At 39.7% G+C, this 12,948-nt stretch overlaps 1 protein-coding gene across 2 annotated transcripts in view; it reads right to left on the reverse strand.

Annotated features, from left to right (window-relative positions):
- Positions 1 to 681, reverse strand: part of FBLN1 (fibulin 1) — an 82,456-nt gene extending 81,775 nt beyond the window's left edge. Inside the window, exon 1 of one of the 2 annotated variants that reach the window (XM_042795547.1) lies at positions 200 to 675. In XM_042795547.1, the coding sequence (XP_042651481.1) occupies positions 200 to 275 (76 nt within the window). In that variant the 5' untranslated portion in view covers positions 276 to 675. Of the gene's footprint in view, positions 1 to 199 lie in introns of both variants that reach the window. The other variant, XM_042795548.1, reaches the window with a different exon arrangement.
- Between the last annotated feature and the right edge of the window lie 12,267 nt (positions 682 to 12,948).

Genomic DNA, 12,948 nt, shown 5'->3' on the forward strand with positions numbered 1-12,948 from the left:
GAGGCGCCCCGCTGCCCGCAGCCGTCCCGGCCAGGCGGGGCTGCACCGGGGCTCCCGGGCCCCCCGTGCCGCCCGCCGCGGGGGCAGAGCCGGGCCCGGGGGCGCCGGGCTGGAAGGGGGGGGACGGAGCGGGGGGAGGAAGCGCGTGGCGGCCCGGCTGACGGCCGCGGCTCGGCTCGGCGCCGCTCCCCGCACTTACCTTGGCCCCGGAGCGAAGGCACCAGCGCCAGGAGCAGGAGCAGCCGCAGCGGCCGGGCCCCGCGGAGCTCGTCCATCGGCCGCCCGCAGCTCCCCGCCGGCGGGAGCACTCGCACCGAGCGGGGGCTTGGCTCTCCTGCGGCGTCCAGCGGGCTCCCCCCTTTTTTTTTTTTTTTTTTTTTTTTTTGGCTTGCTGCTGCTGTTTCTGATGTTATCCCAGCCGCCTGAGACCGGTTGGAAAAGAGCTTGCAGGAACCCCCCACTCGGTGGGCTTTACAAAGATTTAATTCACTGCCTTCCCGGTTAATTATACAGCCTGTAAGTGCTCAGCGCAACAGAGCCGCCACCGCAGCTCCGAGGCAGACAGACCCTGTTGCTTCTGATACCCCAACCTCTCTCCCCGCCACCCCCACACACGCTGTAAAAGTGACTCCCCTTAGCTCGGAAAACTTTACAGCTGCTCCGCATGAACCTAGGGCCGGCGTGACTGATCCTGGGAAGGAGAAATGCAGCGACTTCTCTCGGTGCCAAGTAGGAGAAAGCCACAAACAAAGGCAAAGCAAAGCAAAACAAAAGAAAGAAGCCACCTAGCAGCGAAGGAAAGGTTTAACCTCGGGAGGGGAGATTTTCAATCCCCGTTCTTGGTCTTTCTGTGGATTTTACTCCAACACCACCTTTGTCAATAAAAGGGGTTTTAAAAAGGAGAGAGATTCTAGAATCTTTCAATGAAATTCAGTGTGTGGGGGGGAAATTCCCTTCTTTCCTCCCCCTCCTCTTAAAAAGTCGGGATGAGAATTTCAATCCAAATGAGGCAGGCAGCTCTGCCCTATCCCTCCCCTCCCTCCTTTTTTCTTTTTTCTTTTTTTTTTTTTTTTTTTAAACCTCCTTATCTTATTTAAACAGGAACACAAACACTGATAGTGGTCAAAGGAAGCTGGGGTTGAAAGCACCCAGTTGGCTAAGCTGTTGCCAAGATCTTAAAGATAATGTGTGGGATCGTATTTGCAGGCAAATGCAACTGGAAACAAATGGAGAGTTCATCACCTCTCTATACTTTGCCCTGGGTTTTACTCAGACAAACAGCTGGAAGTCAGTTCGTGTTTACTTGGTAGTTGTGCCCCATGGACACCGATTGGACTGTTCCTCACCTTACTGCTCAATAACTCAACTTCTGAGTATCTCTCCTCAAAATTTCCAACTGGAAAAAGTATTCAAGGCAATAAGAGTTGAAGGTGTGCCTGTTTTGTTCTGCACCGGGTTACTTGCTCTTTTCTGTTCTTACACAAGAACATAAAAATGGTCATACAGCCAAGGGTCCAACTATCCCAATAGCCTGTCTTCAGCAGTGGTGGTCAGCGGTCACCAAAGGAGGAGTAGGAAGAAGGAGAACATGTGCAGTAATTCTCCCAACCACTCTCCCAGCCTCCAGCTGCTTTGAGTTTGGAGCATTTCCACAGTGGAATGTGGTTTCTGTGCACTTAGTAGCCTCCAGTGAATTTCTATTCCAGGTATTTATCCTGTCTTCCCATGAGATCTTGTAAACCTTTATCATCCAAAATATCCTTTGGCAACAGGTTTCATGGATCTCCCAGTGACTGTGTGAAGGGCCATTTCCTTTTCCTCCTTTTGACCCTGGCTCCACCAACCTGTTCCTGGTGCCTCCTAACCCTGCTGCAGGAAGAGACATCAGAGAATTGACCCCCTACCCACACTCTTAATGCCCAGGTCATCTGTTTTCGACTGCTGTTTCTTTTTTCTTTGATGGTTTGATTTTTTTCTTCCCCCTTGGGAAGGGGCACCTGGAAAAGGGCAAGAAGGATGGATGGCTGACTTTGAGGTATTTTTTGCTTTATTTTTCTACACATGCACATCTATTTTTGTCTCTTCAATACATGCGCTAACTCAGTTTATGAGGATCTTATATCACTTATAGTGGGACCTTGGCAATGTTTCATCACAGCCTCCAAGCTACTGTTTTTTCACGTATCAGCTGGAGGAGGCAACTAACAAAGATCACACCTTGTCTAAAGTTTGTACCAGCTTGACTGAACTGGTGGAATCCTCTCTATAGAAACTCTGGATTCAGTTCAGTATTGGCTTATTTCACTTTACGTTAAAGGCTCTCCTAAATGATTAAAGGTGGGTAGAAAGAAGTTCACCAGCTTGACTAATCACTGTAAAGTCACACATACTAGCCTGTCCACACACGGAGTTATCCTGATTAACACCATGTGTGGACATTCTTACTCCAGAGTAAGAATTCCTTGTTCCTGTTTAGTTTGCCACTACAAGCTGTTTACCAGAAATGAGGCAAATTCAAGTAACAGTTTAAGAAATACTTCTAGAAACCATCATGGTTATGGTCATCTGCAGATCTGATAATAGGTTTTTCCTTGGTTTGGGGAGGGTTTTTTAGCATAATATCAACACACATTTCCAGTATAAATTGGCACTCTCATCTACAATCAGATTCAGTGGCCTCGAGTACATGTGATTCTAATTACTGACCCCAAGCTTTGTAGTGAGCAGAGCCATGCACTTCGGGCTCAATTCAAAGGTCCTGGAAAGTAAGGGCTTATGAGAGGGAACATTTTGCATAACCACATTTTTTCTTCCATCTGATTGCAAAGGCCCTGTAATCCTTTGTGTAACTTTTAAAACAAACAAATTCTTTAATGAGGATTTTATTTTACTTCAGAAGAATAAAAATCTTTTGCAGAAGCTCAGATTAATGAGTAGTGACAGCGTAACAAATCATTGCACAAGTCATTTCCAAGGGTCTTATTGAGAGTAGATACATGCAAGTAGACTGACAATTTAGAAATACTCTGACAAATCCATTACCATCCATAGTGGCAGGTTCACAGTTGTCATTTGGCTACTTAGTTTCATGGGAACAGGAATTCTTGAGATGGCCTGACTAAGCCTACGTAAGGACATCAACCTCTCCCTAACAAACAAAGCTGCCTTGTAGTCCCAGCTGTTGTGCCTCTGAGGTTGTCTGTTTTCTTGCAGCTCCCAAATCCTGATATTTTTTTCTCCACCCATCTGTCCCAGAAGTTGAGCAAAAGCGAGGGAAAGGAAATTGCTCTGTTTTCCCTGTTTTCAGGAAGAATGTTGCAAGGCAGAAAATAGATTCACCTAGAAATGAAATCTAGCTGTAGTTACTAAAGGGAAGCTCCTTGGGCACTATGGCAAAAAATGAAGTTACATATTGGCTCTTGTTATGGAAATGTGCCACACTAAAAATGAATAAAAAGACCTCTTTTCCTTCTCAATAGGAAGACTACATCACTAACTGCTACAAATGCACAAGGATTAAGAAAAGCCCATGTGGATTTTACCATCTCCAACTATAAAAATAAAACCCCAAACTCTACAGTAGGCAAATCCATGTCTATTGGAGTACAAATGAGCTTAGCGCCAAGTACTAGTATGTGCAAAGTACAATTGTCATTTGGCTTTCTTTGTGGAGAAAACACTACCTGAGTCTTTTTTCAATTAGAATAATAAGGATGACCTCTGTCCAAAAGACATGTGGCAACAACTGTGCCACATAGTCATTTTAATATTAGAAGTTTGGGAAATTTTTCAGTTTTAGCATCTTAATATTGGAAATTGATTTTTAAGGTTTGTGGACACTATTCTGACCATCTCTCCTGTCCTGAACAGTACCAGCAGGTTTTCCAATTGAACTAGAACACATGTTTTACAAAAGAAAAACACGTCAGAATTTCAGAAACGAATGCACCATAATCCTTGGTTATTTCTTGAAACTGTTAATGGCATTACGGATAAAAATTTGTTGCTTATTTTGAGTCTAAATCAATCTAGTTTAGTTTTTAATAGATCTCTCAGCTTGTATTCATGTTGAAGTGACTGTCACTATGTACTAAGTGCTTTGTACATCATCAGTGACCATCAAAGCACCTCAGGGTAGTGTAGCTTGTGGACACTTCATACGCACCTACCATATCCTATCTTATCCATAGGATATCCATATGTTAGGGATTAGCTTGGAATAAAACCTCTCCTTAGATAAATAGGTTTGTCCCCCACACCACAGGCTTATCTCCATTCTCAAATCCCAAACTACTGTCTAGCCACACCAAACGGGTACTGGCCCGAGTCACGCCAGGCCCTAGATGAGCAAAGGAAGGTGGAAGGACTGAGAGCCTCCTCTGTTCCCCAGTGTGTACAAAACTCTGCCTCTAAGTCTGTTCAAGAAGGCTGACCTAGCCACCACTTCTATGCCATCTGGCTTGTGATGGCACCTTGTAGCTGAAGTCGGGCACAGAAGCTGGCTCAGGACTCCTTTCAGTACTATCAAAATGCCAGATGAAATTTATAACGATCCTAAATTTGGACTGCTCTTTATCTAAATAATACTGCATATATAGAAAAGTACATATCTAAGTAATATTATATATAAGCATATATGTAATTATGTGGATGCCAATAGTCCAAACCACTTACATTATATGGGTAGCAATACACATGCTTGTATCTATTCACCTGCACTCTATGTTTCCAATACCTAAGGACTGTTAGAAGAGGCTTGGCTTACTTTATAGACCTTTCCTTGTACAGACAAACCCTCTCACTGCTAGACTAATCTCTGAACATTTTTTTCCTCTTTGCATGGATCAGTTAAATATTCCAGACTGGGACTCATAACCCTGAGTCCTGTTCAACAATATTGCTTCTCAGCATTTTGAGTTTTTACCCATTTCAGAGTTTGTATCCATTTTGTAAGTGTTGCCTTCATTTTCTCTGCTTTCCTGTCTGATTAAGAAAAAGATATATATAGCTATCAGGGACACTCAAAACACACACTGTTTTTCTATTAATATGTATAGGGTCTGCTTCTAAGACAAGGAGGAGTTTATTGGGGCATAAAGGAATGCTTTGATGATCCATGTCATTTCCCTTGTGGCATTACTTGTAGAATTCAGGAATAACTCAATCTGACATTCATGGGGCATTTCCTGCCTCTCCTAGAGATGCATCCTCCCAGTCTCTCAGATCTCCCCTTTCCCATAAATTTCCCTTCCCCTTCTAGACTTTCCCAAGTCACTGTGGGCAGAGCTAGTCTTATGTATGAATAGGCAGGGCATTTTCCAGGACCTGAGGCATTGGAAGGCCGGGCTCCGTTCGGATGAGCTGGAGAGCACTGTGAGTCGTGCACACATGGATTGGAGGGGACAATGGCATCTGCCTTAGACTCTGCTTGGGGCCTCCCTACATCTAACAACAGCAGGGAACAATCATTATTTTAGCTGCGGTCTCTCAGAGGGTGGCTCTTAAATCTGTCAGTCATCATCTGTACCAATGATTATTTTCACTGTTCAAACAAAAATAAAATCTCATTATAAAGGGTGGGGAAAAGTCATCAATAAAGTAAATGGCTGTTCTGGCAAAAGGCCATTTCCCTTCCTGACATCCCTGATAAATATGAGCTTCATCCCTGTCAAACAAAAATAATATCCAAGTATGTGACCAAATGATCTTTGGGAAACAGAAAATATACAAGTGAATATAAGACATTTCAGGTTTGCATAAATAAAATTCCAGAGTTTGTTGTATCTAATAGCTTAAAATTAGGAGCACACAGTTCTCTAAGTTTCCTCACGATCGCTTAAAGTCTGCTTCATTCAGTGGTATTTCATTATTGTTCTGTGAATTTGCTGTATTATTTACAAACGTGTTTTCGTAAGTCTAATAAAGAAAGAAGCCGTCCTATCCATCTGCAAACAATCCCAGCCTGCCAGAAAACTTTTATCTTACCAGTAGAAACTGCGATTTAAACCCAGTATAATATAAGCAGACAGTCAGCGGAAAGAGTATGAACACTGATAAAGCTCTACAACAAATCCATGTACACTGGGTTTCCTCCTTTTCCCTCAGCCTCATAGGCAGCCTCTGTTTCTTTTCCTCAGTCTCAGTTTCTTTAATAGAGGTTCCCAAACTTTATTTACTCATGTACCACATCTTTTAAACTTTACAGCCTTGGGCTGTAATATCTTTGTCCCAGGAACCCGGGATCATCCTTGGTGGCCTGATTCCACAAACACATGTTAATAATATTATACACAGGGAGTGGGGCTTGCATTTACACAATGCTTACACAGTTCTGAGCAGTGGCTATGGGAGGACACCTTAATACAAATTAATTTAAAAGTTATTGTAGTGTAGCAAACTGGAAGAAAAATGTAATAAATTTACCATATTTTCTGACACAACTCTACAGAAACTGGAGGACATCTGGGATATGCGAAGTTGGTGGACATTGGCTCTTCGTTGGAAGGGTGGATGGATCAGACTATCTTTGGGTAGCTGCAAAATGAAAAATAAACAGATTAGGCCTATTAAATGAACCTAATGGGCTAAGCTGTTCCATGCTGCATATATTCTGTGGCTCCCAAGTCTCAGGGCAGACATTTTCATTTGTATATACTACATCATTAGCCAAAGGCCATGTAGATGAGGAGACTGGCTCAGAGTCTTTGGAGAAGATCTGTAGTATAATTCAAGTTTTGCATAAAAATTTAGTTTTCTGTCCATTAGGGACTACTCTGACACTCCTTTCTTAGCTCTTGGCTGAGCTCTGGAAGCAGAATTTAGGTTCCATCTAAAAAAGCTCAAACCAACCAGCCCTGTACTACCCATTTTATTCCTGAAAACCCTTTCCTACCACTCACTTCTTTCAAATGTGGTCTCACAACTGTTTTTAGATCTAGTCATAGAGTTTGGGACTGGGTCAGTGAGATACTCCTGCGAGAGGGAAGAACAGTCCCCAGTGCAGCGTATAAAAAAGAAGATGTGACATACATACAGACAGCAGCAACTTACGCCAAAAGAAGGTAGAAAAAACATGCTCAGTCTGCTCTCAAAAATGACCCCCCACCCCTGCAAGTCCTAACTGTTTAGGAATTAATTATCTGGGAGAAATGTGGCCTGCTAAACAGCAAGTTTGAGCAGACTTTAACAGAGGTTCTGTTTCCAGCTCTCCCTCTGGCATAGGAGATATCTTTTGGCAGGATATTTACCTCTCTGTGCCTCATTTTATCTATAAGAATAACCTGATGTGTAAAATGTTTTGAGCTCCATAAAATTAAACACACTGCATAAGAGTCAGCTGTTATAAACTAGCAAACTTGAGCCATTAACTTCCCATGAATGTGGTATGAAGTAATTTAGGCCAATTTTAGCTTAACTTCTATTTCCCCTGTTTAAAAGCAGCAGCCTGTATAGTCATCTGTATTAGGATAGCGTCCGTGTTTGGAATAGCTCTCGTATTCTTTTCTCTAAACTTAGAAATGTACAGACAGCCAGATTTCCAGCTGAACACCAGATATATACATTTGCTTTGAAATTTATTTCATAATATGTACTTTACTTCTGAAATGTTCCACAAACGTCGAGCATGTCATTATAAGGATCTAACTTTTGCATGTAATCACTTCATTGCAAGTCAGAAAACAGGATTGTTTGAACATTATAGATTTCCCATTAAATGGGTGTATTCACTTTGTATTAGGGAGTAATATAAATTGTGTCTTAACTCTCATAAAGCAGATAGCTGTTCAGAAAAACATTTGCAGTATCATTAACATGAATCCAGAAAAATAAGTTTATTTATCTGTAGCTTTCACTTTTTCCCTCAGTTTATGCAATATACTGCATTTAATAGCTCTGCTAAAGATGAGTGAAATCTTGGCTCTGTGGAAATCATTGGCAAAATTCCCACCGACTTCAGTGGGGCCAGTAGTGCTGTTAACTCTTCCCTACAAGGAAAATCCAGATTGCCTCAGAAACTGCCCTGCCTCTGTTAAGACCATGATCCAGACTGCTCACAAGTTGAACTGACCTTGTACAATTACTAAGGCTGTTATTCTTGAGAGTTTGCCAAATCTTTAAGACAAAACTGGCATCATAAATAATACCCAAACTTTTACCCTGGAGTAAAACAAACCTTCTAACTTTATACGTGAAAACACCTATGCAGACATACATCTTCCAATAGTTTCACTGTGAGTTTTGCTTTTATAGAAATTTAAAAGTTCATTCTCAGCTTCAGAAAACACCTTGTGTTTCTTAAGTGAACACTGATTAAATGTTTTGCCCTCACATTTCACTATAAACACACTAAAATATACAAAATTTGGTGAAATATTAGTATATTATTTTGTATCTCCCGAAGCTATCAGAATCATGGATGATTTAAATACATGTTTACACCAGACCATTCATTACTATGCTTGGTATGTTTCAGCTTGCTTGTTCCCATCAAAATGGAAAGATGACTTTGTGAATAGAAAAAAAAAGCACTTAAAGGACATATATGCACAAAATATGGAGACACACAGATAACACTCCCACACCATCCTTCAAATACTTAGCAATCTACTTCAGTAATCTACTGAAGTTTCTACACTCATTTAGTTATAATGTGTCTTGCTCCTCAGATTTGCTCCATCTAGCAGCAGCAATACCAAAAGTAAACACTATTTTATTTGTTTCATTTACTGAAGCCAGGGCATTTGTATCAATCATAACTTAACTTTCTACTGGTTTGGTTGCATTATGTTTATATTATGTTTTATATTATGGTGACTGGTTTGGTTGCATTATGTTTTATATGATGCATTGTGTGTAAATTAATTCTGCCCGTTCCCTGACCACTGCAGAAGGATCAAAAGCCAGGTTCTGAACTGTCACCAGATAACAAGAAACTCTGCATTCAACATGTAACAGAAAATTCAGCAATGTTGTAGTGCAACAAAAGCCCTAAAAATCCAGCCATGGAGAGTTCTCCATAATGATATACTGAGGATCTTCCATATTTAATGTGCTTTGCTATACATCCTGAATGCAGATACATGTTAGTGGTCATTAAATAAATCTCTATGTCCCCTTGATAAGTGTTTCTAGCTGCTTAGATGCATTTTTCTTTTGAACTCTGGGAAGTTTTGCAGTAGATGTTGAAGTACTGTTGTTCTGCTCCTAGGTGAAAGAAATTTGACTCTTTGCTCTGACCCAGCAAAGCTAAGAATAACTTTAACTTTGCAAGTAATGGACACTGAAGTAAATGGTAATACTTGTATCGGAGTGCTGTAAGACTTGTTCCCATGAGATGGTATGTAGTCTGATTTCAATATAGCAAAACACTTCATCATTTTTTAATAGTCTTATTAACTTCAGTGGGATTACTCACACACCTTAATTTATATACGCCCTTAAATTCTTTACTGAACTGGGTTATATAAAGTGTCCTAAACAGAAAAGCTTACTCATGCTTTTCATTTTCCAAAGTATATGTTGGGAACTGTAGTCTTTCACTACTATTTTTCAAATGCTACTTAACAGCTAGCATTTGCCAGACTCCACCATGGGTCAAGAGAATATTTTTCACATACACACTACTCATGCCTCCTTCTGTATTTTTTGACTGGTCACACAATTTAAGGTCATTTTAACTTCATTTGTTGTTATGGCGATCTGTTTCCTTTTTTGGAAAAGCCAGCCTTACAAGAAATTGTAAATTCTCTCCTGTATCGCTGTTCTGTTTCTAGTAACATAATCCATGCGGGAGCACCTGAAGTTTTCACTGCTAGATTTCTATTCAACTCAGTATTTGGGGAAGAGGACATGAGTAGTGTCAGCAATACTTTCATACGTCTCAAACTGACCTTAGCTTTTGAAATGGTGGAACTGTCTGTTTCTGTGATATTCCAAGTTTATTCCTTCTGTGAAAGAAGCAAACAGCTAGCTAGCTTGTCATTGAAGTTTTCTTCAGAAATTACTTTATTGAAGAACAGACACAAGAGTGTGTTTCTATCTCAGGAGAGCCTATCTCGTATTCACTTTAATCAGGAGTGAAGACGCAGCAGTAGGGCCTTTCAGTAGACTACAGGCAAATACACTGTCACATCACCATGACTATTGTTCATTGTGTTAGCTAAATATAAGGTGTTTCAGGCATGGTTATACATGGCATGATCACTCCTTTATTGGATTACACAGACATTAGCTGTATACTGTGAGAGTATCTGGCACTCTGGCAACCCATTTGTAAGACAGACCCCTAGATATTGCCTTGATATAAACAGTAACTAATAATAGTAATAACATTATATGCACTTTCAATAAAAAACAAGGGGAATCCCTTTTTGATGATAGCTCAATAAAAACCAAGAGGAATCCCTTTTTGATTATATAATAAAGAATTCCTTTCATTTGTTCTCTCTTCCTACATTCCATGGCACCTTCTTATACAATATACTCAATATTTGCCTTAGATGACAGTTAAAATACTTGAGTAGTAAGCTGTCAAAGTTGGTAACAGCTTCTCATCAGATTGAGGGCTTTGGAGATACAAGATTAACTAGAGATCTTTCCCCTTGGAAGAAGTCTGCTCTTAAGCACGCAGCCAGGGTGGACACAAGACTTAATTGTGTATGTGACTGTATACAGTCCTCTCTATCATGCTAGCAGGATGGCAAGGTCAAAAAAGCACTTATCAGAAAGGTTTTATCAGGCTTTATACTGCTTCCAGCATGGGCTCTTTGAAGCTTATTCTGAGTATTCACAGTACTTTCTGAATGTTTTCCTATCGTCTTATGTCCTATGTGGCCCTTACATCTAGACATATGATGACAAGAGAACCTCAAAATACATCTTCCTAAAATTTGTTTTTTTAAAACTAATATAGGTCCTAGAGAAAGCTTCTCTCATATCTATGAACAATCATCTATAAAGTTTTAATTTAAGAATAAAGTCATTAGTACTTTTCCTCCATCTCAAGCCGTTGTTTTAATTATTTCATACTTGGTATTCTTTGGGTTTTTTCTCTTTTTTTTTTTTTTTTTTTTTCTTTACAGTCATTTTGACGGTTGCTTTGGCTGTCACAGAACCATTGTATTCCACGGTTAGTCTCTGCTTTTGTGACACACTGATTAATAAAGTCACTTTAAAGTTCCTTTGTTCTGTTTACAGTAATGCAAAAGGGTTTTGTTTACAATCTCTTTCTTATTAACAGACGTAATTAAGCAACATATACAGCAGCCTGCAGCAATTTTAAGTTACACATTATGACTGCAAAGGTCATACACCACTTGAGAACCAGAATGCGCACAGAATGATTTCTGTCTGTCTCTCTCTGTCCCATGTGACACTGTTCAAAATTTATATTTTTTTTTAGAATATGAGAAAATCCTCAGCCAATGTGAGTTTGTCTGGTTCACATTTTACTTAGCTTGCACTACTTTTGGCTTTGGCATTCCCGTTTACTACCCAGGTTGTATTTTATTTGGAGGCATTTTCATGGTTCTCCTCTCTACTTCAGGGGACACATGTAAAAGTAAAAGGAATAGCTGTTTTCCACTGTACATAGGACAGTGGGCTGACATTTCCTTTGCAATGTGGGAGTGGGGCTGTCACTATAGCATGTATAATTGCATTTATATAATTAATTGTTTAAGCACTCTTAGTTATTATAAGAACAGGATATGTATTTTCTGGGACACACAAAAAAATTACTTAAATTTATTTAAATCGCCACCTTCTCTTTTGACCCTAATACATATGAAAAGCACCCATAATTATTTGTGAAACACCACAAAAATGCTGAGTTTGAGCATGTCTTTCTTTGCTTGTTTGTGTATTTATGTATATATGCATGCATTTTTATGCTGGCCTGGGTTTTGGATCAAGACATCTCCAGTTCCAGCTGAAATGCATGTGAGGTTAATGTTCAGTGTCTCTCAAAATGAAGAATTCTTGTTTAAAAGACCATTTGTACATTTCAGCAAGTTAGATGTTTTTTCTTCAGGACTCCTGCACTCCAGCCCTAATTTCAGGGAAAGACTGAACAGATACATAGTCTAAAAAGTCATCCATGGCATGAAGAAAAACAGAAGTGATATCGTAACCAAAAATGCAAAGGAAGTATAAATATATATATGTCAAGATTCTCAACTGTGTAAATCCTCATGGCTCCACTCATTTCAACAAAACTGTGCCAATTTACAACAGATTTCCAACTCTTGGAAAAAAAGGAGCTGTCGTATCCTACATATTTCTATATTTCTGTATGTAGGATTGGAAGTTTTCTAGTGTTTCTTCAAAGATATTCTAGTTCATCTCTTCATTAAACAAGCAAACAAACAAACAAACAAAAAAAAAGAAAGAAAAGCCTTTTAAGAAATCCTAGCCAAAGTTTTGAAACTTAGACTTGGAAAAATACCAATCACTATAAAATCAGACCTTTAACACATTATGGTATAAAGCACTATACTTAGCTGTAATACTTAAAAATATTCTGACACTGCTTGTAAAATCATATATAGGACTTGGATTTAAAGTTCTTTCTGTTATTACATTTCCCGTCTCCTTTTTTTATGCCTTTTTTTTTTTTTTTTCCCCAGAGTCAAAACTTCTTAAAGTCTCTGCTTCAAATGAAAGAAAATCTGGTCCCAGATGTCACTAATTGGGAACAGGTTAGCAGAGAGATTTAAACAGAGATGCCTGAAGTTACAATTCATCATGTGGGATCTGACAACAGCCTATTTCACTAGGCTCTTTCATTTAGTTTTTATGATAATAAGCTTTAACTAGTACCATGCAAAACACAGAGGACACATTTAAGCAGGAAAATTGCATTAATACAGGTCTTTCTAAATGCCATTAGTGTTTGCAATATACTATATACCATGTAAACATCTCCTTTCTACCCATAGGTTTGGCATA

This window comes from Tyto alba, unplaced genomic scaffold (assembly GCF_018691265.1).
Source record: "Tyto alba isolate M040663 unplaced genomic scaffold, T.alba_DEE_v4.0 Super-Scaffold_21, whole genome shotgun sequence".
Classification (NCBI taxonomy): domain Eukaryota; kingdom Metazoa; phylum Chordata; class Aves; order Strigiformes; family Tytonidae; genus Tyto; species Tyto alba.